The sequence below is a fragment of the Megalobrama amblycephala genome, linkage group LG8 (genome assembly GCF_018812025.1).
Source record: "Megalobrama amblycephala isolate DHTTF-2021 linkage group LG8, ASM1881202v1, whole genome shotgun sequence".
Classification (NCBI taxonomy): Eukaryota; Metazoa; Chordata; class Actinopteri; order Cypriniformes; family Xenocyprididae; genus Megalobrama; species Megalobrama amblycephala.
In genome coordinates, this window is record NC_063051.1 from 1,904,963 (window position 1) to 1,932,500 (window position 27,538).

The 27,538-nt window shown below is 36.3% G+C and overlaps 1 protein-coding gene across 1 annotated transcript in view; it reads right to left on the reverse strand.

Annotated features, from left to right (window-relative positions):
* Window positions 1-7,176: 7,176 nt before the first annotated feature.
* tox2 (TOX high mobility group box family member 2) overlaps window positions 7,177-27,538 on the reverse strand; it is a 139,699-nt gene continuing 119,337 nt past the window's right edge. Inside the window, 4 exon segments of the mRNA XM_048198639.1 lie at window positions 7,177-9,287; window positions 11,168-11,304; window positions 13,706-14,092; window positions 18,527-18,607. Of these exon segments, the coding sequence (XP_048054596.1) occupies window positions 9,245-9,287; window positions 11,168-11,304; window positions 13,706-14,092; window positions 18,527-18,607 (648 nt within the window). The 3' untranslated portion in view covers window positions 7,177-9,244.

Consider the following 27,538-nt stretch of genomic DNA (forward strand, 5'->3'; position numbering starts at 1 on the left):
TCTATCAGCAGCACGATCTGGACAGTGAACCGAATTTTACAGTAAATTCAGGTGGAGCACCTGACTGCTAAGACTTTTGACACTTCTGTTTCATTCAGTCCACACCCACATTATTCACATCTAAATTCACATTTGGCATCATTTTATTCCCATCTTTAATGACAAAATCATATGAGCCGTAGACCTAAATTCTAGTCCGCAGAAACACAAAATGAACATTGCTTGATGTTCTCAAGTCATTTCCATGAACTAAAATCCTCAGTAACAATGAATAATAACTATTTCCTGTTTATCAGCAAGTCTTTCCTTCCGATTAAGCACCTGGAAATCATTTTCTCCGTTTTGTGCGTGTAAATATTGCTTACGAATCTTTCAAGCCGCTCAATTTCGTCTAAACTTTCTTAAAACGTGCGTTTGTTTTGTGAGTATTTTAAAGTATAAGCGTCCTTCTTTGAGTTTGTTTCTCATGTTTTGTCTGATAGTAGCTCATATTTCATCTCAAAAGCTGAAATGATTATATTTCGTAAAGAAAATGACTATTTTAGGACCATCACATGCTTTTTGCATAATTTTTGACAATTAAGCACATTCTGACCACAAATCCTATTGCTGTAATGTGAATTTCTTTTAGTTGAAAGCATGTACGCTTCATAGTTTTTGTGATTAATCCGATAATTAAACTGGCCTAGTTGCACAGTTATCTTTTCTTGAGTTACCAAGTGCTCTTTTCTGAAACTTTTCATTTTGCTGAACCTAAAAAAAAAAAAATAATAATGAAAAAAGGCATGAAAAGAAAAAAGCAAAGCTCTTATAAAAGACAGAAACTGAAACTCTTTTCTTGTCAAATCCGCCCACGTTTCCTGAACGCTCTCTCTCTCTCTCTCTCTCTTCTCTCTCTCTCTCTCTCTCTCTCTCCTCTAACAAAAGACCAGTCAGAGAGAAAGGTACAGGAAAAAGACTTAAACTAACCTCCCCTGTTAAAGAATACCAGACCAGTTACACATGTGGTCTCGTTAGCTAAAAATGTTGACATGGAAACCATAGCACATACGTTACATGTGTGACATCAAAGGAGGAGAAAATGACAAGAAACAGAAAGAAAAAAGCTCTTGTCAGAGTCTGTTCAGTGCTCGTTGCACCGCAAATGCTTCGACCGCAGAAGTGGAAAGTTTCCATGTCGCAGGTCATAAACTGTTTCACTGTTCAGTCCTGATGTCCACCGATCGAACGTCATACTGTACAACTGCATATGCATTCATTTTCAATGCTTGGGTTTTAATTTTTCCTTTTTTCAGCATGCAGCTAAAATAGACCCTTTTATGAAAGCTGCTTTTTGCCACAGAATAAACAATTCTGACTTTTTTCTCAGAATTATGACACATAAATTTGCTATTGCAAGTTATAAAGTCCAATTCAGTGGGGAAAAAAAGTGATATTTTCGTGCAATTGTGAGTTAATATCTCACAGTTATTCATTTTTTATTAATACCCTTTCCTGGTTTTAGCTTTCCACATTAAAAAAACATTTCTAAAAAACATCACCAATCCACCTTTTTTTTTTCAATGCAAGTTATTTAGAGACTTTTCACCATCCAGCCATTTCTAATGGACATTTTTTTTCTCTTTCAATGATCATTTTACAGATTACTAAAATAAAATGACTTTAGTACAACAGCAAATCTGAGCACATTGAGATCTCTAAAAATCTAGAGGAGAAACATTTGCATTTATTTTCAGTGCTTGGTTTTTAATTAATGCATTTTTTTTTCTTTTTTTTTTCAGCTGGAAACTTGTTTCAAAAATACAAAAGGAAATTTGAAGTTTAAATCTCACAAAAAGCCTCTAAGTACCATCTGAAATTTTCTTTGAAATGAGCCTTTTTATCAAGGTCGCATGTTTATGTTCAGTTATTTCACTTTAATGGCAATGAAAAGGACTTATTAATTGCCATTAAAGTGAAATTACTGAACCTAAACATATGAGCTTGATAAAAATGCTCATTTTAGAAGAACATTTCAGATGGCACTTAGAGGCTTTTGCATCTTAAGTCTTCATATATTATTATATATTATGAGATATAAACTTGCTTTTTCTAGTTATAAAGTCCAATGCAGCAAGATAAAAAGTCAGCTCACAATTGACATTTTCTCGCAATCGTGAGTTTATATCTCACAATTCCGAGAAAAAGTCATAATTGTGGGATATAAACTTGCTATTGCAAGAAACAAAGTCAAAATAGTGAGATAAAAAGCCTTTTTTATTCATTTTTTTTATCCATATCCTTTACAGTTCCTGGTTTCAGTTTTCCACATCAAAATAACATTTCTTAAAAACATCACCAATCCACCCTGTTTTTCAATCAGCTGTTATATAGAGGCACTTTTCACCATCCAATCATTTCCAGATGGACATTTTTCTGTCAGTGAACATTTTACAGATTACTAAAGTAAAATGAATGACTTTAGATTGCATGACTTTAGTACCTTGGCAAATCTGAGCACACTGAGATCTCTCAAAAATCTAGAGGAGAAACATTTGAGAATATTGAGAAAAAATAAAGCATCTATATAATCTCATCGTGTAGTAGATGCAATTGTAATATTACAGAGACCTCATCATTCTTATGGGAAGTTGAACTTTTGGCCTCCTTCCTGGTGCTTTTTGCAATGAAATATCAAGGTTTTGCTTGTTGCTTTATTGTAACACTAACATGCACACAATTGCGCAATGAAACGCATCTTTCCATCTCCACCAGCGTATGTTTCATTAAGATTATATGACTGAGATATTCCTCGTAATGTGTGTCACAGCACGGAATGGCGATTCTGGTTTCCAATTGTTCAATAATGATCTATCTGCCAATTCAACACCCGCCGCAATATGAATAAAACATAAATGGAGGGCGGCGAGGCAGTTTTACTGTATGGCTTTGCTTGTCAACTGCTTTGAAAAGAAAAAAACGCATAATATGAGAAATGTTGGTCTATACTTTTAGAAGCAAACCACAAAAACCAAGAGATGTCAGGTCACAGTCCACTTAAACACACCATATGGATGTTGATTCTTGGTAAAAGCACATGAAGAGACGTTTAGCATTCATGTTCCTGCTGTGTGAGAGTGACTCATATGTGTTATACCATAATGCATTTCTCTTTCTCATTTTAGACAGAGGATTTTTTCAAAGTCCCTTTCGAGAAAAGTCTGTTCACTCGCCCGCCATATTTGCAACGCCTCCTGGTTAAGTCCTATCTATTTGAATGGGGGAAATCCTTAAATCTCAAAAATCTGCTAGGCGAACTCACAATTAAATAACATATTTCAAATCAGCAACAAAATCTGATATGAATTGCCCCATAAATGTTGTTTATTATGCTCAAATAGCGTTAAAAAGCTTATTTTTTAAGGCTAGGCTAGCCAATGCGCATGTGCAGTCGTTAGCGCGAGTCTCAGCTTGGGAAACGGAGCTTCTAACGGCAGCTGCAGTGATGCAATGACTTTATCAAGCAGCGATTGGATCTTTTACTTAAAAACGGGAAGTGTTCCGCCTTATTACATGTTGCCATTTCTCCCATTCATAACCATATAGACTGTAAACAAAAAAAAGATGAACGACGCACCTTTCTCTCTCTTCCATTGTAGTAAGTGAAGCCGCCAGTGTGCCAATATGGCGCTGACATCTTGAGTCCGTAGTCTGCGTGAAGTGGAGCCGCGATATCAAGGTCCCGCCCACACTCCCGCAGAATCGGTTAATACTGCAGAACAACTCATTATGTCGGTGTGAAATAAACTAGTGATGTGACGTTTGACCGGGTGTGTCTCATACGTCCTGAAAAGTGAAGCCGCGGGCTCTTTGATCGCCCCCTGGAGGCTGGATGCAGTACAGGTCATAAACCCCGCCCTCTCAATGCAGTCGAATGAGACTTCAGTGAAAACTTAAAAATAAATTCTGCTTCAAATAAAACTTTCTGAAAGATGGTTTTGGTCATTTAAGGTAGTTGTTATCACGCTGATATATATTCAATTGTTCGTTTTTGTGATGATTTAGATTTTAGCTAGCAATTTGATGCTATAAAAACGGGGCGTGTCGTCGTGATTCGAAGTTGATTGACAGCTTGTCTGAGGACTGTCGGAGCTTCGAGGGGAGATTGAAGATGTATTAACTAACTGTTAATTTTCGATTTCTTTGTTATTTAACACCAACAAAATGAGTTGTTCAGCAGTAAACTGTACTAACTGACCTACAGGATCTGACGGATCACTGAACTTTTTTCTGTAACATTAAATGTGGGCGTTATAAGCTAATTAATAAATGTTATTAGTTAAGATAACACACCTAATGTTAACCATGTCGGGAAAAAGCAGGTGATCGTTATCTGGCAGTTACTTATTATTTTTATGGGTATAAAATAATAATTAGCAGGACAAAACTAATGATAGCTTACTCTAATTACAGCAATCGATCTCCTGTAACGTTAGTTGAACTTGATTTAAAATGGCAGGACCGTTTCTGGCGATTTAGAGTTGTTTCTAGTGGCATATTATATTGATTTTATCTACTGAATTTGCTGTTTCAAAAATATTATTGCTCTAGAAACAGAATAGCCTATTATTTTATAGGTAGACTTTTAAATTGTGTATAATTTTTATAGTCTATTTAAAATACATGAATGATGACGCAGTCGTCTGGGCGGAAGTTTGATATCGCGACTCCGCCTCCGGCTCCACGACGATTCCTTCTGCGCATGCCCAGGCTCCAAACTTTTTTTTTTTGACGTATTGCGTAACGTGTCAGCGCCCATTCATCAGCCCATTTTGGCTTCAGTTCAATACAATGGAAGGAAGCGGCGTCGCGTCGTCCATCTTTTTTTACAGTCTATGCGTTTGACACTGAGGCTTCGAAGCTTGTATCAAAAAAATGAAACATCTCACACTGAAGCACTGTATCGGAGCTTGATTCGTTTTGCCATAACCACGTGATCGGTGACGTCCGAAGCTTCGTTTTCGCACACAACCATGTGACTGCTTCGTATTCTGATCTTAGGTGTGTTCGACATCGGCTGCGGCTGGATGCAACCGATCGGCGAGATTAGCCGCGTGCAGGCGGGGAGGAGCTGAAAACGGAGACGTGAAGTCGGACACTTTCTGCTTCTCGTAGTGACGCTCGCGCTGCGTTTGCATCGGTTTGCATACTTTATCACAGCTGAAGTGAAATAAATGCAATATTTGACTAATACACTGATGTTTCAGAGACCTTTTCATTCAAAACTTTAAGTACTGCTTACAGCGTCTGTTTTTACAAGAATAAAGTTCAACATAAGCGTATGTTATTTAAATAACAATGTAGTGGGGTCTTTGTTTTTTATCCATTTTATTTTGATAAACATGACACAATACAACATCGCGACTACATGAAAAGAGCTTTAACTGTTATAAAAACAGATTTTTGAGCATTAGTGGAGCTGAAGGCATGACAATAAACACGAAACACACGTGATCGTTGTCATGCGGTGAATCCGGCCAATCATGAAACAGCTGTGTCGTCATCAGCGCTCGTGCAGCTCCTCTTGAGAAACTGCGCTGGCTAACTCAGGCGGCTGATCTCGAATCGCTCTCGCGGTACTTTAAAGCCACACGTCACAGTCACATGATGTCAGCGCTGTCTCAAGTCGGACAACATTTCTTACCGGCATGCACTGCTTCAAGTCAGCCGCCGATCGGTCTTTGCGGCGCTGCATCAAGTCGAACAAGCCTCTTCTGATTCACATAACGTGAACCCTTGCGCAGATGTGAAGTGTCATTTGCTTTTTAGCAAAAAATATGCCATAATACGAATAAATATTTACATGTGTTCAGTTTGTATTTATTCCCAGTTCATACTTCATTCTATGACAATCATTTATTTTTATAATATATGCCAAAGCTTGCCTATTTGTCCCCCCAAATTTTATTCAGACTCATTTATTCAAATTGTGTAAGTGAAATGACACGTGAAAGACTTTTTTTTTAATGTATAATAATAATTTACATTGTTTTATACGCTTTTCATAGCACAAACTGATTTATTACATGAAACTCCAAAAATAGCTGCGTCGTCTGGAACGCAAAGGCAGTTTTTTCCACCTTTTCACCACAAGATGTCGTTAGTGTGCACTGTGTTGAAAAGCTTCGAGTAATGAACCTTTTTACGATACACTTGAGAGGAAAGCATCGGTGCTTCACAAAGCTTCATTTCGCCATCACTAAAATAAACAGTTCTGGAAATGAAATTAAAGTTAAAGCTCCAATCTCCTCCTGAAGATCCAGAAAAAAGTCTGTTGATGCTTCACTACTTCCCTCAGAGCAGCTGTCAATCATGACGTCAAAACCCGCGTTTTTATAGACCTTGTGTAGCTCCGCCCCTTTTTAGCGCTGCGCTAGTTGTCTTTTGACTTCCGGTTTGTATTTCCACAGCGATCTTACGTATTTATGAATGAACTGCTCATTTTTAAATCTTACCGGTCTACTGACATTTGTTAAGACATCTGCTTTAAACATAACAATGCTCATGATAACTTTCATTAACTCTACAACAGGTAAATCCACTTCACCAGCTAATTATTCTTCAACAGCGATGCCATAGAAATATATAGGGCTACCGCAAAAACGGAAGTTCAAAGACAATTTTCTAAAGATGGCGGCGCTCTTGTTTCTCTGGTAAATAAGGTCTATAGCATCAAATAACTAACTAAAAACAAACTTATTTAAAAAACTAACAATTTAACTAACACCAGCGTGATAAAAACTACCTATAATGACAAAAATCACGTTTGGAAAAAAATATTTGATGTGTAATTTGACTGTTTAGTTTGTCTCACGTCCATTTCATTATATGGAGAGGGCGGGGTTTATGACCTATACTGCATCCAGCCACATGGGGGCGATCGAGACGCTATGGCTTCACTTTTCACGACTTGTGTGGCACGCTTGTTCATAATTAATAGGAGTGAACCGTCTTTTTATATCTTGATTTCTTTTATAACAGTAAAACAACCAACCATTGCAAAGAAAAGTACGGATTGGTCAATTAATTTAAGCATTAAGGCACATGAGGAAGCAGACACTGTCAAATAGCATAGACAAAGTGGTTATGAATGTTAAAATACATTAAAACAACAACAACAAAAAACAAGCACAAATATCTCATTTAACGTTTTTATTACGGACAAAATGAAACAAAAAGGCATAGTGACACAAAATGACCTGGCTGGCAAGGAAAGAAAAAAAAAAACAGTATTCAAAAAGTAAAAATAAAAGCATCATCATAATCAAAAAACAAAACAATAAAATTCAAATATTGTAGTTATAAGCAAAATTGATCTCATTTTGTTCATAAATAGAAACCTGTTAAACATTATTAAATATTAACTGATGGGCAACTCGCTGATAACAATTTTAAAATAATTATCATTGCTGACTTTACAAATAAAATAACTACAATTGGCAGGTTTGTACACAAATTAAATGTCTTAGAAGTTATTTCTTTTATTCAACTAAAAATAGTATGCTACAGTAGAAAAAAAAAAGAAGAGAGATTAAAATAAAACGTTTGACTAAATGATCAAATGCATTTAATTTTTTCCCACAAAACTTAAAGATGAGATCAACACAATAGAACATCTAGCAAAAGCTACTAGAAAACTATAGACCCACTGTTGTTTTAATTTACTGTGTGCTGTATTATCTCACATTGAGAACATTATAGTTCACCTTTACATGTTATATTGGTGGATTTAATGTCAGTCAAGACCAGGCAAAATAAATGACCCAAGTTTCAAAACAACTACTGCTTTAGGCTTGAAACGCACTCTATGCAAGTACATATAATGTGAAATGTGATTCTGCACAACAAAAGTATGCAGTGCGCTTTCTTCATCTACAGTCAGTTACTGTCACGGTGGAGAAAAGTTGAAAGAGAATATTGCTGAATGATAAGTTAAAGTTAATGATTTAATGGCACAAACATTTGTGTTTACATCTGTGTACTTGCGTAAAGTACGTTTCTGGCCTTTGACCTGAATCTGAAACATTTACGCTTATATATATATATATATATATATATATATATATATATATATACGTCACGATTAGAACCTGAGAGTACATCGACAAAGCTGATCCAATCGCTTCACAAATTTGGCTGTGAAACACTCTTCGTCGGACCATGCGTTTGCGATCTCAGTGTCGTGCAGGAGTCCGTTTCGAAAATCCGAATGAATTGGGGAGCCTAAATGGAGAGCCAGGTCATGCAGTCTGTCATGGTTTTTGCCATAGATCTTTTTTTGGGGGGAAATCACACCAGTGAGCACAGATTTTAATGCAAGATTGTGTACGTGTGGAAACACTCTTCTGATATCACCTGCACAGGCTGTTCAGTTACACAACGCACAAATACACTCACACGCACGCTCATTCACGCCGGCACGCATTCACAAAATACCATTTAAAATACAAATCAATGAATTATAAGTCATATTAAAGAAGAAAAAATATCTGGACTTCATCTTCCCAATTTGACCCCCCAAAAAGTGATATTTACAATCACACTGTGACAGATCAACAAAGACCTACACGGGTCTTTAAATTTACAAAAAGAAGTTGTATTTATCAATTTTTCCATTTAATGTATTTTTTTTTCTTTTTTTCGCCTAAAATTCACAGAGCATCAGTTGAACAGCAATGTATCGCCCTCGAAAAGAGTAATGGACCTGTTATTGGCCAAAAGAAGAGCAAGCAGGAAATAAATAAAAGTACAACAACAAAACGAAACAAAAAAGAAAACAAAAATGAGACAAGGAGGAAAGTAACTGAGATACTAAGAGGAGAGTTTTCCTCTCTTTTAGTTAAAGCTCATTTGCCCTGAGGGCCAGTTTAATGGTAGTTTGCTTTATTTTTTTTCCTTTTCATTTATTTTTTTTTTTCCTTTCTGTTATATACATCTTTTTTTGTTGTTTTCTTTTAAGTTTATTCAGAGACGGGGTGAGTGCTCTCTGAGGTCTCTGGCGCAGAGGCCTGTACATTTTTAAGTGCTTGGCAAAAATGAAAGGATCACTAGTAGTCTTCAGAACGCGTACACACACACATCCTTCTAAAAACGAATGTAAAATGACACTGAGGGAAACTGATGATGTCTGGGAAGGGTGGAGAGGTGCGGGGGGGACTCCCTGGTGTTGTTTCATCTTTTCTCTTTCCGTTCTCCTTGTTTTGCTTCAAGTGAGGTAGAGTGGCTTATCCCTGCCTATCATACTGCCACTGCAAAACAATTAGAGAAGACAAATGAGCGTCAGGAAAATGTAACAAGAAGAAAAGCTCCAAAAGTTCTCTTGAGAAAATTTTCACCCGAAAATAAGGATTGTGTCATCATTGGCTCGCCCTCGTGTCACTCCAAACCGAAATTCGAACAAATCCTTTGAGCGCAATTCAAGATATTAGGCAGATTGTCTGAGCTGCTCGTTTCCATTCAACCAAAAAATCCCCACCATCATAACAGTAATCCATGAGACTGGATTCACTCGAAGGCTTCTCAGAACACGTTGACGACCCTTTTTTCCTTGACTAGGATGAGTCGATGATGAGACGACACCAACATCATTATGATAACTGACTATAGTAACATGGAATATTGCTGCGGTTGCCAGATTTTCAATTTAAATCCCCCAATCAGAGCTCTTCTGCTACTTTTTACACCATTTGTCCTATTTCCATTTAGCAAAACTCATTATTTATTAACGACTACACCCGCCCCACCCCTAAACCTACCCTTAGTGATTTATAGTGCATATACACTTTATGAGCACATGTGTTCCCTGGGATCAAAAACATGATCACATGATTGCATATTGTTATATATTGCAATGCTCTGCCAATTGAGCTACACGAAACCTGAAATATGACGCAGATAAAAGGGAACAATGCATTAAAATGAAAGTGTCCTGTTGTCGATAGGGGCGCAACTTTAGTAAACGCTCCTATGGGTCGTATTTCAGGGAAGTGACAAACGACCTATATAGGCGTATTAGTTGGAGAACATGTTGACACACAAACATCATTAATTTGAAACATGTAATTGGGAAGTACTCTATATTGGAAGCAAAAAACATACCTAATTGGGTAGATGCTAGTACTTAAACTAGTACATAAGCCAACTAAAAAACAGTAAGAATGAGAAATGCTTGATTTCACAACCTATGGCTTCAGTTATATACTTATATATGAACCATGTAATTTAAAAGACATTAAATGGTCATTATAATGCATTTTACACTATATAAATCATAACGAGATTTTGCTTAAAAAGTCTTTAAACTTAAAAGTCCTATTGGGATCGCTCTGGGTCCTAAAGGAGACCCAATTCCTGGGGGGATTTGATTTCTCACCACACCAACAATAAAGTAAGCTGGAGCAATCTCCATTTAAGATATTATGCTTATGAAAGTGTCATTCAGTCTGTCTGTGTTCCTTTACCACGACTAACCCACGACTGTAATAAATCCAAACATGAATCTCGACTATATTTGCGATTCTTTGCAGAATAACTGCACTTATGCAACCTCTGTGTGACGATGCAAAGCATTTTTTGCTGTTGTTTTAATAGAAAATCATTATTGGAATTATTGGATTACTAGGAATTTCACTGTTTTAATGTTCTTGTTTTTTTTTTTTTCTTGTATATGATAAATAGCCTATAATGAATCAGGAAACTATATGAGGTAAAATAAACCATGCAATATTCTCTTGATTTGTGCTTAAATTGTAAAAAATAGCTGTCAAAAATGAACACTATTATAAAACATCAATGATTTCAGAGCAGCGTGAACATTCTGCTAAATATCTACTTTTGTGTTCGACATAAGAAAGAAAGTTATACAGGTTTGGAATGACATGAGGGTGAATATATGAATTTCCATTTTTGGCTGAACTAGTATTTAAACTTTGCTATTGTGTGTGTGTTTTTTTATTTTTGCATTGCATTGCATTGTTATATTACACAATAAATAATTCATGCCGTACAGCTCTGAAACCACACATGCTGCTCGCACACGCTCACAGAGTCCCCTGATACCATGACACACGTCTCATGGGACAGACACAGTTAACATCGTAACACAAACACACACACACACGCTGTTTACCTGCAGTGGTTTCCGCCGCATTCCCGGTTGCAGTACTCGCTGTCCCAGTCGGGGTTCTGGCCCACTGGGTTCGGAGCCCCTGGAGACTGAGACCCCCCCACGCTCTTCTGATACTCGGACTGTAAGTGAGAGAATCCCTGAGAAACAAGAGAGAATACACATTTTTTTATTAGCATTTTTAGGACAGAAAAATATACAAGTATGCAAACATACCTCATGCAAACTGTGTGACCCTGATGTATGTACTTCACATACTTAAAATATACGGTAGCACTTTATTTTACAGTCCTGTTCCACATATACATGCTATGGTCTACATACTGGGTAATAACTATGCACTAACCCTGATCCTAACACTAAACCTAACCTTAACCCATTATATTATACTGTACTTACAGTACGTACACTGCAAGTACACACAAGTGCATGCACTGTAAAATAAAGTGCAAGCAAATATACTAATGTTTTACAAATTATTAAATAAAGCATATTATTAAATTCATTTAATTGCATTCTAAGAATTAAACCTGACATTTGTTCCTCACTTCTTTTCAAAACAAAACAATGTTTTCTTTTAATGCTTCACTGTAGGAAGGTGCTAAACACTGATGCTTTGGATTATCAGACCTTTTCACTTCACACACGACGTCTTCAGTACAGAGACAACACCTCCAAAACAACACATCCTCCACCCCAATTCTCACTTCATCTCATTTCACCTCACACCGAGACCGCTAACCACACGCATACGATGACCTGTCCTTTATCAAGTTAATTTGGTAACATTTTCCCAGCAAGATTTGTTCCGACAAAGATTACGAACACTGCTATTAATATTGAGCAATAACACTGTACTAAACAAAAGCCAGGAGGTGTACTGCGTGTTTCAATGTTTTTCCACATAAAAATAAGTTTGCTCGCTTGTTTTATATTTAACACTTTAATCATGACTACCATACTCTTTACTGCACAAGGCATATATAGCTTATGCTGCAAATTTTTTTTCCAAAATAGTACATGAAACTGTATGCACAGTATGCAACGATAAATGTTTCATGGTCCTAAATGCATAAATGTAAAAGTAGTGTGCAATCTCTGAGCAAATGACGTCCAATTAGATTGAATTAATCCAACAAATGCTGGAATAGGAAGGTCAAGTTGAGTGCATTGCATTGTGGGATACAGCACCTAGTACAGTGTGTTCTAGTGCTCCAATCACACCCCATAAACACAAGCAGAAGCACGTTTAGTACATGAAACTAGTACATGAAACTGTATGGAGTATGCCACGCTAAATGTTTCTATGGTCATGTTTGGAATGGAATTACTGTCAAATATGTGCTGCATACTGTTTTAATTAGTATGCAAAGTAGTATGCAATCATAAACATTTCTAGGGCTCATGTGCATTTAGAAAATCAAATAAACATTGGAAATGGAGAGCACTGCATTGTGGGATACAGTACCTACAACAGTGCATTTTAGCAAATGTAGTATGTAATTTATGCATATAGAAATTTCAGACACTATGCACAATATTGCATGGTAGTGTGCCGGTCCAATCACTAGCATGTGGTGTTTAGTACACAAAACTAGTACATGAAATTGTATGCAGTATGCCACAAGAAATGTTTCTATGGTCATGGTTGGAATGGAATTACTGTTTACTGTCAAATATACACTGTATATTGTATACTATTTTTTTATTAGTATGCAAAGTAGTATAGTTGAGAGCACTGCATTGTGGGATACAGTACCTATAGTGCATGTTGGCAAATGTAGTATGTTTGTGCATATAGAAATTTCAGATACTATGCACAGTATTGCATGGTAGTGTGCCGCTCCAATCACAAGCACGTGTGGCGTTTAGTACATGAAACTAGTACATGAAACTGTATGCAGTATGCAATGATAAATGTTTCTATTGTCATGTTTGGAATTGAATACTGTTTACTGTCAAATATATGCTGTATATTGTATACTGTTTTTTATGAGTATGCAAAGTAGTATGCAATTATAAACATTTCTAGGGCAAATTTGCATTTAGAAAATCAAATAAACATTGGAAAAGGATGGTCAAGTTGAGGGCACTGCATTGTGGGATACAGTACACAGTGCATTTTGGGAAATGTAGTATGAAATTTCAGTGTGCCGTTCCAATCACAAGCATGTGCAATGTTTAGTACATGAAACTAGTACATGAAACTGTATGTAGTATGCCACACTAAATGTTTCTATGGTCATGCTTGGAATTGAATACTGTGCAATATATGCTGTAGTAGTTAGTATGCAAAGTAGTATGCAGTGCCAAACATTTCTAGGGCGTATTTGCAATGCATTTACAAAAAAATCAAATAAACTCTGGAAGTGAATTATAAAGTTGAGTGCATTGCATTGAGGGTCATGCTTACAGTGCACATTTTGGCAAATGTGGTATATGCATATTGAAATTTCAGATAATATGCACATGGTAGTGTGCCGTTCCAATCGCACCCCATAAACACAAACACGTGCGGTGTCTCCCAGCATGCACACTAACCTGCTGTCCTGGGGGTGGGGAGTGCAGTGGAGCCTGGAGGCCCATCTGGTGAGAGATGATTGGCTGTGACTGGACCTGCTGCATGCGGATTGGCTGGTTGAGGAGGGAGCCCTGGTGCAGAGAGAGCTGCTGGTGGAGGGGAGGGCTGATCTGGAAGGACGCTGGGGGGGAGGCACTGAGCGCGGGCAGCATGGCCGAACGGGGCAGGCCGTGTCTGGGAGCCCCCGCTGCGTAGCTCTGGAGGTCCGAGAGGGGGAAGGGGCTGGGGCCCAGGTACGGGGAGGAGGGCTGGGGCGGGACGCTGTACAGGGGGGTGTTGGGGGCCATCATGTGTGACGACGGCTGACTAGACTGGGCGCTTTTGCTCTCCACTGGGTCACTGTAGGTCTGACAGAGAGAAAATGCAAATCATTAAATGTATCTACACTGAAAAAGAAATTTCACTCAACAAAATTGCTAGTAAATTTCACAAATATTTAAAGAAATGGCAGTTGGCAGTAAAATGCACTCCATAATCTTTTTTTTTTTTTTTTTTTTTTTTTTTACTTTTTCACAAGTTAGAGCTGCATGATTCTGGATAATTTAAAAATCACGTTTTTTTTTGTTACAAACAAAATAACATGTAAATTACTAGAGATTCTGACAAAAAATATTATTTGTTGCAGTCTATTTAATCTGAATTAATGCTTTTTTTTTTAAAAGTTTGATTAAAATGATTGTATTGGCATTTTATTTTAAGTATTTTATTTTTAATGTATGTGTATGTAGATGTTTGTATGTGTATCTGTATGCATACATATGTATGGACATTGAATGTTTATATGTGCGTATATGTACTTGTACATACTGTATGTATATACAGGCATTTTATCATTTATTGTTGTTTTATTATTATTATTATTTATTTACTTTATTTGTTATTGCTGGCATGGGGTGGGGGTTGTTCTGTAAAATGTGAAAAGATTTAAAATACAAAAGTTGGAATGAAAGAATGATTCAATGACTCACTCATAAATACTTCACTTGTTTCATTACTGGATGAATCAGCATTTTTGAACGAATCTCTTAAATGAATGATTCAGTGACTCACTCAAAGACTTCACTTGTTTCATTACTGGATGAATCAGCATTTTTGAACGAATCTCTTGAGTGAATGATTCAATGATTCACTCATAAAGACTTCACTTGTTTCATTACTGGATGAATCAGTGTTTTTGAACAAATCTCTTGAATGAATGATTCAATGACTCACTCATAAAAACTTCACTTGTTTCATTACTGGATGAATCAAAGTTTTTGAATGAATCGCTTGAATGAATGATTCAATGACTCACTCATAAAGACATTACTTGTTTCATTACTGGATGAATCAACATTTTTGAACAAATCTCTTGAATGAATGATTCAATGACTCACTCATAAAGACTTCAGTGTTTCATTACTGGATGAATCAACGTTTTTGAACAAATCTCTTGAATGAATGATTCAATGACTCACTCATAAAGACTTCACTTGTTTCATTACTGGATGAATCAACGTTTTTGAACAAATCTCTTGAATGAATGATTCAATGACTCACTCATAAAGACTTCAGTGTTTCATTACTGGATGAATCAACGTTTTTGAACAAATCTCTTGAATGAATGAGTCAATGACTCACTCATAAAGACTTCACTTGTTTCATTACTGGATGAATCAGCGTTTTTGAACAAATCTCTTGACTGATTCAATGACAAATACATTTTGTCTGTCGCCACGTACTGGTGTAACAAAGTAATCGATACTTTCTTTTTTTTTGAAGCACCAAGTTGCTTTCTAAAGGTGATTTACTCTATTTTGATCGCTTCTGTAGACGTCAGTGTTTATATCCGAACTATAAACTTTCATCTGTGTACTTCTGTGAACATTCGAATTATTGTAAGACAGAAATATTGATACTGTGTGGTTGAAAAGACTGTTTTTAAACTGTTTCATATCTATACATGACAACAGCTCTCTCTGGATCAGCGGCAGCGCAAAGGTTTAATAAACACAGATGAATCGCTGTCATTTAAGAATGAGATTGTGTGGGTGTTTGAATCGAGATCGTCATCTTTTAACGATTCGTTCAGCTCTAGTGTAAGTTTATTTAATATTGTCAATAAGAATTATTTTATCAGTAGAACAATTTGACATGTTCGTATTGACACAGACTCCAAAACTTGATGATCAGAGCATCTTTTGCTTCAATGGAAATGAATTTTCTCATCTAATGATCACATTAATATTAGAGCTCTCACTTGGGCTCATTTACATTTTCTCCTGAGAAATTTTAGGTGAAACATTTGAGGTGATATTTAAATGAATCATGAATAAGCAACATAAACACAAGTGTCAGTATTTAGAACAGCAGAAAACCACAGTGAGAAACAGTAGCAAACACCAATCACACAAACACATCTATCTCTGATGTGTCAAATTGAGAGCATGCATTCACTGCAGAGCATTGTTTCATTATCGCTTTGCGCATCGTAAATGGCAATATGTATTTCAAATGCCAGTGCGTGATGGGCAGTCGGTCGTGTTCATCAGCTGTCACAATCATGCCGCTTTCATAAAGCCTCATATATATTGAGCAGAACATCTAAACTGATCAACATGAAAAGATTGAGGGCTGAATCCACGTCCATAGAGAACGAACAAAAACCAAATGGGAAAGCAAGCATGTGGACGTGACCGTTTGAGCGAGCACATCTGCTTCGGACATTTTCAAACATTTCTCTTTAAATTAAACAAGTGGAGATTGTCCAGGTCCTGAACGTACATCATCACACACCATACGATCGGTTTCAAAAGCTTTGCGAGAAAAGAAACGGTTATTGATGGTGCCATTAACAGCCTCATATTTCATAAAACCTCTAAACAACATTACAAGCAAAAGTTTTACTTTTTTTTTTTGTAAGAAAATGTGAGTCACAGTCTCTCTGATATGCTTAACCAGATATGTTTTGATAAAATGATGAGAAATTATCCAGAATTTAAAAATACAATATCAGAAAAATGTACTTTTGCACAAACACAAACCTTATTTATCTAGAACTACTAAGACAATGATGCATCGCACTTTAAAATAGCACCAGGTGCATGAGTTTAAACTCTCAAACTTCACATTTCCCACCGATTCTTCTCAACAAAAAAAGTGCATAAAACCTCATTTATGAGTAAAAAGAGTCATCCTCTTTTCGTGAGTGTATGTTTCAAGTTTTGGGCCATGAAAACGATGTGGATTTGATAGTTAGACCAATTTTTTTCTATCATATTTTCCTCCTTTTCAATGCATGAGAGTATACGAACACATCAATCAAAGCATCTGCCAAAAACAGATTTTGACGAAATATTTAATTATACGCAATGAAGGACGAGAAAGGCGTTTAATAAAAGCCTGCGAGGTTGATGAATACTGTATTCACGGCTTAATCAACGCTCTTGTTTTGGGCCAAGGAGCTCCGAGAGCGAGGTATGGGAAAGGAGAGAGAGTGTTTAGCATGAAAATGCAATTTGCGTTTTTCAAAAGAGAAACAATGAATGTAAAATTAGTGGTTTGAAATCGCAGCGTTTTATTATGCAGATGAACGTATGCAATGAAACCACAGATCCTGCTGATTTCTGCTCGTTTGAATCTGTCAAATCGCTTTCGCAAATTTGCTATCGATTTATGGATCGCACATGCGTAATGCAATCCAATAGATTAAAACAACGGTTAGTGACCGCAGGAACCTGACAGAGACGAATATCACTGGCTCGATTATAAGGCTTGAACTAATGATGCTGTTTTGGGGAATGTATACACGAGCGTGCCAGCAGTATGAAGAATGAGCGTTTAAAGGATCAGTTCACACACAAATGAAGAATCTGTCATCTTTTATTTCCAAACCTGTTTGACTGAAAAGGAGAATTTTTGCAGAAGGTTATTTTCTATGCAAGATCAATGATTGATGACTATAGGTGTGTGTACTTGTGCACTATTCTATGCCATTTAGTAGCATAAATAGTGTGAGTGTTCTGTTTACACTGAAAATTCCAAAAAGAATGTTGATGCACTTGTGTGGAATGTTGGACGCTTGATACACTCAACTGTTACAGCTCTCCTTATATGGCAGAGGGGGAGGGGCTAACCGACTGGTGTCGAATGACAAAACACGGATGAGTGGGACACAACTTTTGTTATTTTAGGATTAATTATATGCAATTATAATATTCATTAACATTTTGAATTTTGAGCTTTTATTATTATATTTTCAGATTTAATTTTAATTTAAGTTTTATTAATTTTATTGTGTGCTTTTGTCATTATTATGTATTATATTTAGCTTTAATCTATATATTTTCCAGTCTGTTTCAGTTTGTTTTTAGAACTTTAGAATTTTAGAACTTTTAAAAAATATTTTATATTAGTTCATGTAGTTTGTCATTTAATATTTATTTTATTTTATTTCAATTAACAAAATGATTTTTAATAGAGTTTTACTTTAATTTTAATTTAGAGGTTTTGTTTTAGTTGACAATAACAACACAGGTCTCAAAAAACACCATAAAAGCAGTCTACTTCCACTATATTTTTTATAAATCTTCCAAAGTCGTATGATAAACTGGCATGAAAGTAAAAATGACAGAATATTCCCTTTTTTGCTGAACTATCCCTTTAAAACACACATACACAGGCACTCTTGCACTGACAGCTTTTCCCATGAAATGTTGTGCTGAAATCTTTAGTCTAATGTTTACTCCCCACAACATTAGCGCTGACCCATAGATATCAAAGACGTGAACTCGTCCGGTTACCTTGGAAACCAGGCTGGCTCGGTACGCTGCCAGGGCCTTCAGGTACTCCTTCTTTGCTGCTTCTGTTTTCCGTTTATATGCCTGCGAGGAGACGAAACACAACTGTGAATAAACACGCAAACAGACATGAGCGTAATGCTAGAATATGACCACTTAACCTTGGCTTTGCACCTGGTCAGTGTCACGTCAACAACTTTCAACCTCATGCTTCTACGCAAAACACTTCCAGGCATAAAATCTAATCTAGGTCTTTATGGTCACATTGGGGAAGAAAGTTATTGCATGTTGCATTTTGCATGTGAATGTAGTTGTAAGTATCTGCTATACTCTATGAAGATATCATTTATTTACATTACAAGCATCAGAATTTCATCTTTGTCCATAAAAATATCAGCATATGTGACACACACACACACACACAGATTTATAAGTGTACATCCCAGGACAAAAGAAAAAGATGGGGGTTGTTCAGGGAGAAAGACTGAATTCAAGCCTGAATTTAACGCAGAAGGCGGCCTATGCAAACAAAGTGAATGAAATGCGATGTAGGCTAATGTAATTGCTTGTCAATCATTTCACATCCCAGAATTACGGTTTCCATTTCTTCTTGGCAACGAGTGCGGCCAATTCCCTTCTGAAACTGGGGCGGACATCAGAATGATGAGGGAAAACACGCTTTAAATCTGTGACAAAATACGTCACGGTGCATCCAGGCACATCCAGACGACAACGTTAAATTGCAAATGGAGAAATTGGGGGAAAAAAGCAATGTGACTTAACAAGATGAATACGGCTGCAGTCCCTTAGGAAGATAAAAACACCAATGAGATCTCTTTAATATCTCAAATCTGTCTCCTGGACGGCCAGGAGATTATATGGAATGCAAACTTTTCAAAATAGACAATTCTTTTATGGAATATTGGAGTATTTATTATAAATCATTTGTATGTGCACATCATTATTGTGTTAAATTCATGTTTCTTGTCATGTTTCTCCTCTTGCAGCATCTCTTCTCTTCTCTGATGACGAGGGCGGGGCAACCTGTCACTCACATGAGATCCACCAATAGCAAACCACAACCATTCAATCAATCCCCACAGACAAAATCAAGCCCCGCCCTACATTTGTTCTTGTTCCTGAAGCGTTTCACGCAGATATACGGCACAATAGGGAAGAAAAGACTAACTTCTGGAGGGTCAAGTAGTTGTCCACACTGTAAAAAAGGAAACAGTGAGAGAAGTGCATTCATATATGTGACCCTGGAGCACAAAACCAGTTATAAGTCACATGGGTATATTTGTAGCAATAGCCAACAATACATTGTATGGGTCAAAATTATCGATTTTTCTTTTATGCCAAAAATCATTAGGATGTAAAGATCATGTTCCATGAAGATGTTTTGTAAATTTCCAACTGTACATATATCAAAAATGTATTTTTGTGAGTGGATATGCATTGCTAAGGACTTCATTTGGACAACTTTAAAGGTGATTTTCTCAATATTTTTATTTTTTTGCACCCTCAGATTCCAGATTTTCAAATAGTTTCTCAGCAACAACAATCCATACATCAATGGAAAGCTTATATATTTAGCTTTCAGATGATGTATAAATGTAAAAATGATCCTTATGACTGGTTTTGTGGTCCTGGGTCACATATGAACATTCTCTCAACAACTGTCCTCCTAAGTAACACTATTTCGTTTTGTCAATTTGAATTTGTTCGCACACTAAATGTAAAATGCCTCATTCCACCAATAAACTTCAAGCAAATACAGATTTCTTCTTAAGCATGTTTTTAGTTAGTAATACAATCTATCTATCTATAGTTATATACAGTATTGTTTTATAAGGTTAAGGCTCGTTCACACCAAAAACGATAACTATAACTATATTTGGATGATATCGCTCTGTCTCGTATTATAAGCACGAGCTGCAGTTTTGTCGTCTGTCGCTTTAAAGGCTCGAACTCTTTAAAGCAGGATGGATTCTGATTGGCTTTCAATGTTTTTGAGTTGACATGTATTTGCAAAGTTACTTAAAGTCAGTAGAATTTCTGTTGGGGGAGAATCAAAATAAAGCATTACTGAATATAATTTACAAATTTATAATTTGTAACTGCAAAGTTTCAATGCTCTTTTACAGAAATCGCTGTTTAAGGACTACAACTAATGGCTGGTAGGGACTACAACAAGCTTCTTCCTGGGTTGGTGACATCACTAACCCTAAAATTTACTTAAACCCTGACAATCCTCATTTTGGCTGCGTGAGATTCTCCAGCTTTGTTGTTGTTGAGCTGTTAAAGCTCCGCCCTCTTCTGGAAAGTGGCTCATTTGCATTTAAAGGGACACACACAAAAACGGTGTGTTTTTGCTCACACCCAAATAGGGGCAAATTTGACAAGCTATAATAAATGATCTGTGGGGGATTTTGAGCTGAAACTTATATTACATCTTGTGAAATATAATAGGTCCCCTTTAAAATACAAGAAACTGGAATAAAAGTTCCATAAACTGGAAAACCAAATAGTTGATTTGTGAGTGTGAATTTAGAGACACCACTTAAGGTTTTAATTATTCAATTCAAATCAAGTTTATTAGTGCTTTATATAAAGCAGCTTTATAGGAAATGCTTGTTTCATACAATATAAATAATGATAACCCTAACTGATGATGTGTCAGCATGCTTGAACCTTCACTGTGGAGTTGATTTTAACCAACAGAACAAAAATAACAGATCCAAAACTACGAATTACTCTCAAATACGCAAGTTTGTGACCTTGCGTGTTGCTAGTTAAATATTGAACGGGGTGGTGTCGTTTCTTGTAGTAATGAACTCCCAAGGAGCTCCCAGCAGCTTTGGTTTCAAATTAATTTAACCTCCACTAATGAGTGGCCCTAACGACAGCAGCTCTTAAATAAATTACCATGCCTAAGGATTTCTAATTATTCCAAAGTGAGCGGATTCATTAGCAATTGAAGCCGTCAGAGAGGGAGCAGGTCGCTATGAATTAGAAGTAACGGGAGCGTCGGTGCCATGGAGCATGTGTTGGCGTCTTAATCGTGACATGGCGGTCGCCCCCCGCAGAATTAGCTGTAATTGTACCTTAATGAAATGTTCTTGTTTGATAACCGGTTAATTACGGAAGACAATAACTTGCGAGACCCGCTGACACGGGGAATGGGCTTAAACCCGGAGGGGAGAGAGATATATCGCGCTGACGGGCTGGATTTTAGCATAAGAGGGAGACAGAAGATGTCAAAACTCTTCATTTGTGTCTGTCTCACAGTGAATCTGAGGAACAGCACAATGTGATCTTCAGCTGAGATGCTGTTGATAGTGACAGGATGAGAAACAACACAAGTTGAGTTTGATACGTTATTATCTAGTGCTGGACGATCCCACGGACCTTCCAGAAGAGCAACGCCTGATAATTAATGAGGCCGGCGCTCCGGTGACATTCCCACAAAAGAACAAGATCATTACACACAAGAGACATGCCTGAATCTCATGAAAACATGTTCAGGTCACATGACACCCCCAAATTTTAATTATTGTGATGCATTTGACTAGATTTGTGTTTTACTTTCTTAAGTAAATGTTGCGAAGTAAGAGTTTGTTTGAAATTCTGTAAAAAACAAAAAAAAAGAAACTGTAATTCTTTTTAATTCCAAATTAAAAAAATACGGGAATTCAATTAACTTTATTTAAATCAGCATAAATAAAAAGCAATGAAACAATAATATTAAAATAATATTTCAAAGCAAAAGTGTTCATCTTTATTTAGAATATTTTTTTTTTATGAAATATGAAGTATGTCTGGAATATATGTTCTTTAAATGTATGCATAAAATAAAATAAAAGAAGTAAAAAAAATAAAATAAAATAAAATAAAATATTTGGGGTGCTAAATTTTCATGATAATAATATTTCAATACAAAAAATGGTAATGGTTAACCATTATTTAAAATATTGTTGTTGTTGTTTTTAAATTAAAAATGAAGTACGTTAGTAAAAAAATGGTAAAAAAATAATTAAAATATCTAAAAAAATTATTAAAGTGTAATAAAATATATTTGGGGTGCTAAATTTTCATGATAATAATGTTACACTGCAAAAAGTTGTAATGGTTAATCTTTATTTAAAATATGAATTTTTAAAAATGAAATATGATGTATGTCGAGAATATATCTGGAAATGTTCTTTGGAAAAAGTAAAAAATAAAAATATCTAAAAAAATAAATAAATAAATAAATAAAATATTTGGGGTGCTAAATTTTCATGATAATAACATTTCAATACAAAAAATGGTAATGGTTAACCATTATTTAAAATACTGTTGTTGTTGTTGTTGTTGTTGTTTTTTTAATTAAATATGAAGTACGTTAGTAAAAAAAACCATAAAAAAATTAAAATATCTAAGAAAATAAATAAAGTGAAATAAAATATATTTAGGGTGCTAAATTTTCATGATAATAATATTTCAGTACAAAAAATGGTAATGGTTAACCATTATTTAAAATATATATATATATATATATATATATATATATATATATATATATATATATATATATATATATATATATATATTTTTTTTTTTTTTTTTATTAAATATGAAGTACGTTAGTAAAAAAAAACGTTAAAAAAATTAAAATATCTAAGAAAATAAATAAAGTGAAATAAAATATATTTAGGGTGCTAAATTTTCATGATAATAATATTTCAATACAAAAAATGGTAATGGTTAACCATTATTTAAAATATATATATATATATATATATATATATATATATATATATATATATATATATATATATATATATATATATTTTTTTTTTTTTTTTTTTTTATTAAATATGAAGTACGTTAGTAAAAAAAAACGTTAAAAAAATTAAAATATCTAAGAAAATAAATAAAGTGAAATAAAATATATTTAGGGTGCTAAATTTTCATGATAATAATATTTCAATACAAAAAATGGTAATGGTTAACCATTATTTAAAATATGAATTTTTAAAAATGAAATATGATGTATGTCGAGAAGAGAATATATCTGGAAATGTTCTTTGGAAAAAGTAAAAAATAAAAATATCTAAAAAAAATAAAATAAAATAAAATAATAATAAATACAAAACATAAACTAAAGAAAGCCACTGGAACGTGTTTGTATATGTTTAGAAGTGCAGAGCCGGTCTGTAAAGAACTGGGTGTGACTGGAGCTCTGAAGCTTCTCTAAGCAGTAAATAAATGTTAGGGAATGAGGGCTTATTGCCTGCGGTTGAGAGGGCGGCTGGAATTATGCCTGTTCAGCCGCCGCGGTTCTACATCATTTAACATATTCATCATTCACATGACTGACAGGTCAGGGCTATCACTAAAAGAAATGACAGTCATCTATTGGAGCAGAGGCCTATCAATCATCCATTAATGGCCCTATCAGAGCAGCTCCTCTGCAGACATGACTCCTCCCACTCCGCTCTCTTCACAGAATACTGCGCTTTGAGGATGGGAAACATAATGTTGCACCAGCCTCCCTGGATTATGAGCACTGAAGCTCATTATATACACCCTTAGAGCAAAATATAAAGACTGTTATGTAAGTAACTGGATGCTCACCCAGAAATTGCTAGTAAATTTCACTAATAATTACAATAAAACAGCATGTAATATTAAAAAGATAAAATAAAATAATATGTTGCGCTAACTTCCTTTGATTATGAGTAATAAAGCTCATTGAATATGCCTTTGGAGTAAAATATAAAGACCTTTAAATACACTGAAAAAAAAAATTACACTCAGAAACTTCTAGTACATTTTGCAAATAACGACAATAAAAGGGCAAGTAACATATTGGATGGATGGTGAATGGGTGGATGGATGGATGGATTGTGAATGGGTGGATGGATGGATGGATGGATGGATGGATGGATGGATGGTTGGGTGGTGGATGGTTGAATGAACAGTTGGACGGATGGCTGGATGGATGAATGAATCGATGATGGGTAGATGGATACATGGATGGATGAATGGATGGGTAGAAGGATGGATTATATGGATGGATGGATGGTGAATGGGTGGATGGATGGATGGATGGATGTATGGTTGGGTGGTGGATGGGTGAATGAACAGTTGGACGGATGGCTGGATGGATGAATGAATCGATGATGGGTAGATAGATACATGGATGGGTGGATGGATGGGTAGATGAATGGATGGATGGATGGATGGATGATGGATGGATGGGTAGATAGATAGATGGATGAATGGATGGATGGACGGATGGATGGTGGATGGGTGGATGGATGGATGGTGGATGGGTGGATGGATGGATAGATAGATAGATAGATAGATAGATAGATAGATAGATAGATAGATAGATAGATAGATAGATGGATGGATGGATGGATGGATGGATGAGTGGATGGATGAGTGGATGGATGGGTAGATAGATGGATGAATGGATGGATGGATGGATGGATGGATGGATAAATGGATGGGTGGAAGGATAGATGTATGGATGGATGGATGTGTGGATGGATAAATGGATGGGTTGATGGATGTATGGATGGATGGATGGATAGGTGGATGGATGGATGGATGGATGTATGGATGGATAAATGGATGGGTTGATGGATGTATGGATGGATGGATGGATAGGTGGATGGATAGGTGGATGGATGTGTGGATGGATAGGTGGATGGGTGGAAGGATAGATGTGTGGATGGATGGATGATGGATGGATGTATGGATGGATGGATGGATGGATAAATGGATGGGTGGAAGGATAGATGTATGGATGGATGGATGTGTGGATGGATAAATGGATGGGTAGATGGATGTATGGATGGATGGATGGATAGGTGGATGGATGGATGGATGGATGGATGGATGGATGGATGTATGGATGGATAGGTGGATGGATGGATGGATGTGTGGATGGATGGATGGATGGATGGATGGATGGATGGATGGATGGATAGGTGGATGGATAAATGGATGGGTAGATGGATGTATGGCTGGATGGATGGATGGGTGGAAGGATAGATGTGTGGATGGATGGATGGATGGATGGATGGATGGATGGATGGATAAATGGATGGGTGGAAGGATAGATGTATGGATGGATGGATGTGTGGATGGATAAATGGATGGGTAGATGGATGTATGTATGGATGGATGTATGGATGGATGGATGGATGGATGGATAGATGTATGGATGGATGGATGTGTGGATGGATAAATGGATGGGTAGATGGATGTATGGATGGATGGATGGATAGGTGGATGGATGGATGGATGGATGGATGGATGGATGGATGGATGGATGGATGGATGGATAGGTGGATGGATGGATGGATGTGTGGATGGATGAATGGATGGGTGTATGTATGGATGGATGGATGGGTAGATGGATGTAAAGATGGATAAATGGATGGATGGATGTGTGGGTAGATGAATGGATGGATGGATAGATTTTTTTCGTTTAATTCAAGTAACACATTCATTTAAACAAAATTCTGATGTAGAAAGACTGAAATAATCTCTTCTTGTAAAACATACCTGAATAATGTTTGTTCACGTACGTAACATTTTTTCATGAAATCATGTTCTATTGACTGATTTCAAAACACATCTTACTCATTCATAGTCATCAAACACTGCATCAGAGTTCTGGAACAGCCTGATGTATAAACATGCTGTCTAGGTAGGCAGCTCACTAGGAATTGAAACAGAGCCAAAGAGTAAAACTTCATCCAGTTCGGCCAAACGTTAGTAGCAGGTGATGATCTCACCGAAAGATGACATAACCAGCGCTAATCAGTGAATTAAACACACCTCCGGGACACGCGTCCTCATGACCTCATCAGCTCCAGCGATACGGAACAGATGTGTTCCGATCCTCCAGAGTTGAGTCACGAAGGAACAATCCCTTTCCCAACGAGAAAAAAAAGTCACCTTGTTATCCCAGATAAATAAAAACAACAAACAGACGCCACCGCCCGCCCAAGGACAAGCCTTATTATGCTAGGAATTTGTGAAGAAAAACCAAATGAAGCCTAGATGTTTCCCGTCTGAGTTTTCCAGCCAACGAAGGGTTAAAATGCACAAACAATAACATTTCGGAGAGCAGATGTCCTTGAGGGGGAATTGAAGGGCGCTGGGTGATGGCTAATCTCGTATTCTCAGCATGATCGAATCACCAGGCAACAGATATAAATAAAAAGAGCCCAGGAAATGAGGAATTCACATTCAAGGGTGTCAGCAGCAAAATGAAGATTCATGGTGAAGAGGGGAGAGTGAAGGAGGCAAAAATTAACTGCAAATAAAAGGACACAGCAGCTCTCAGAAAAAGAAAAAAGGAGAGCGAGCGAGAGAAATATCAGTCGGTGGAGGGGTGAACGCGCTGCACTCTGTCACTGAGGCAGGTGGCTCTTATTTGACATGCAATAGCAGCCGTGTGTTATGGAGGATATGCTAAAAATACAGCGGCCATCTCAAACACACACACATCTCATGCAGCTCATTACTGACACACACTCACACGTGTTCAGTACACACTCAAACACACTGATTATACGACAAATAAACACTTAGAAATCATCTGTATATCTGTATACAAAACCGTTTGAAAAATGAATCCTTTTTTTCAGCAAGGATGCATTAATTGATCACGGTTTCTACATTGTTTTCAACATTGATAATAATCAGAAATGTTTCTTGAGCAGCAAATCATCATATTAGAATGATTTCTGAAGGATCATGTGACACTGAAGACTGGAGTAATGATGCTGAAAATTCAGCTTTGATCACAGGAATAAATTACATTTTACTATATATTCACATAGAAAACAGCTGTTTTGAATCATAATAATTTTTCACATTTTTTAATGTATTTTTGATCGAATAAATGCAGCCTTGATGAGCAGAAGAGACTCTTTCAACAACATTAAGAAATCTTTTCATTCACAAACTTTTGAATTGTATTTTATCCATCCATCATCTATCATC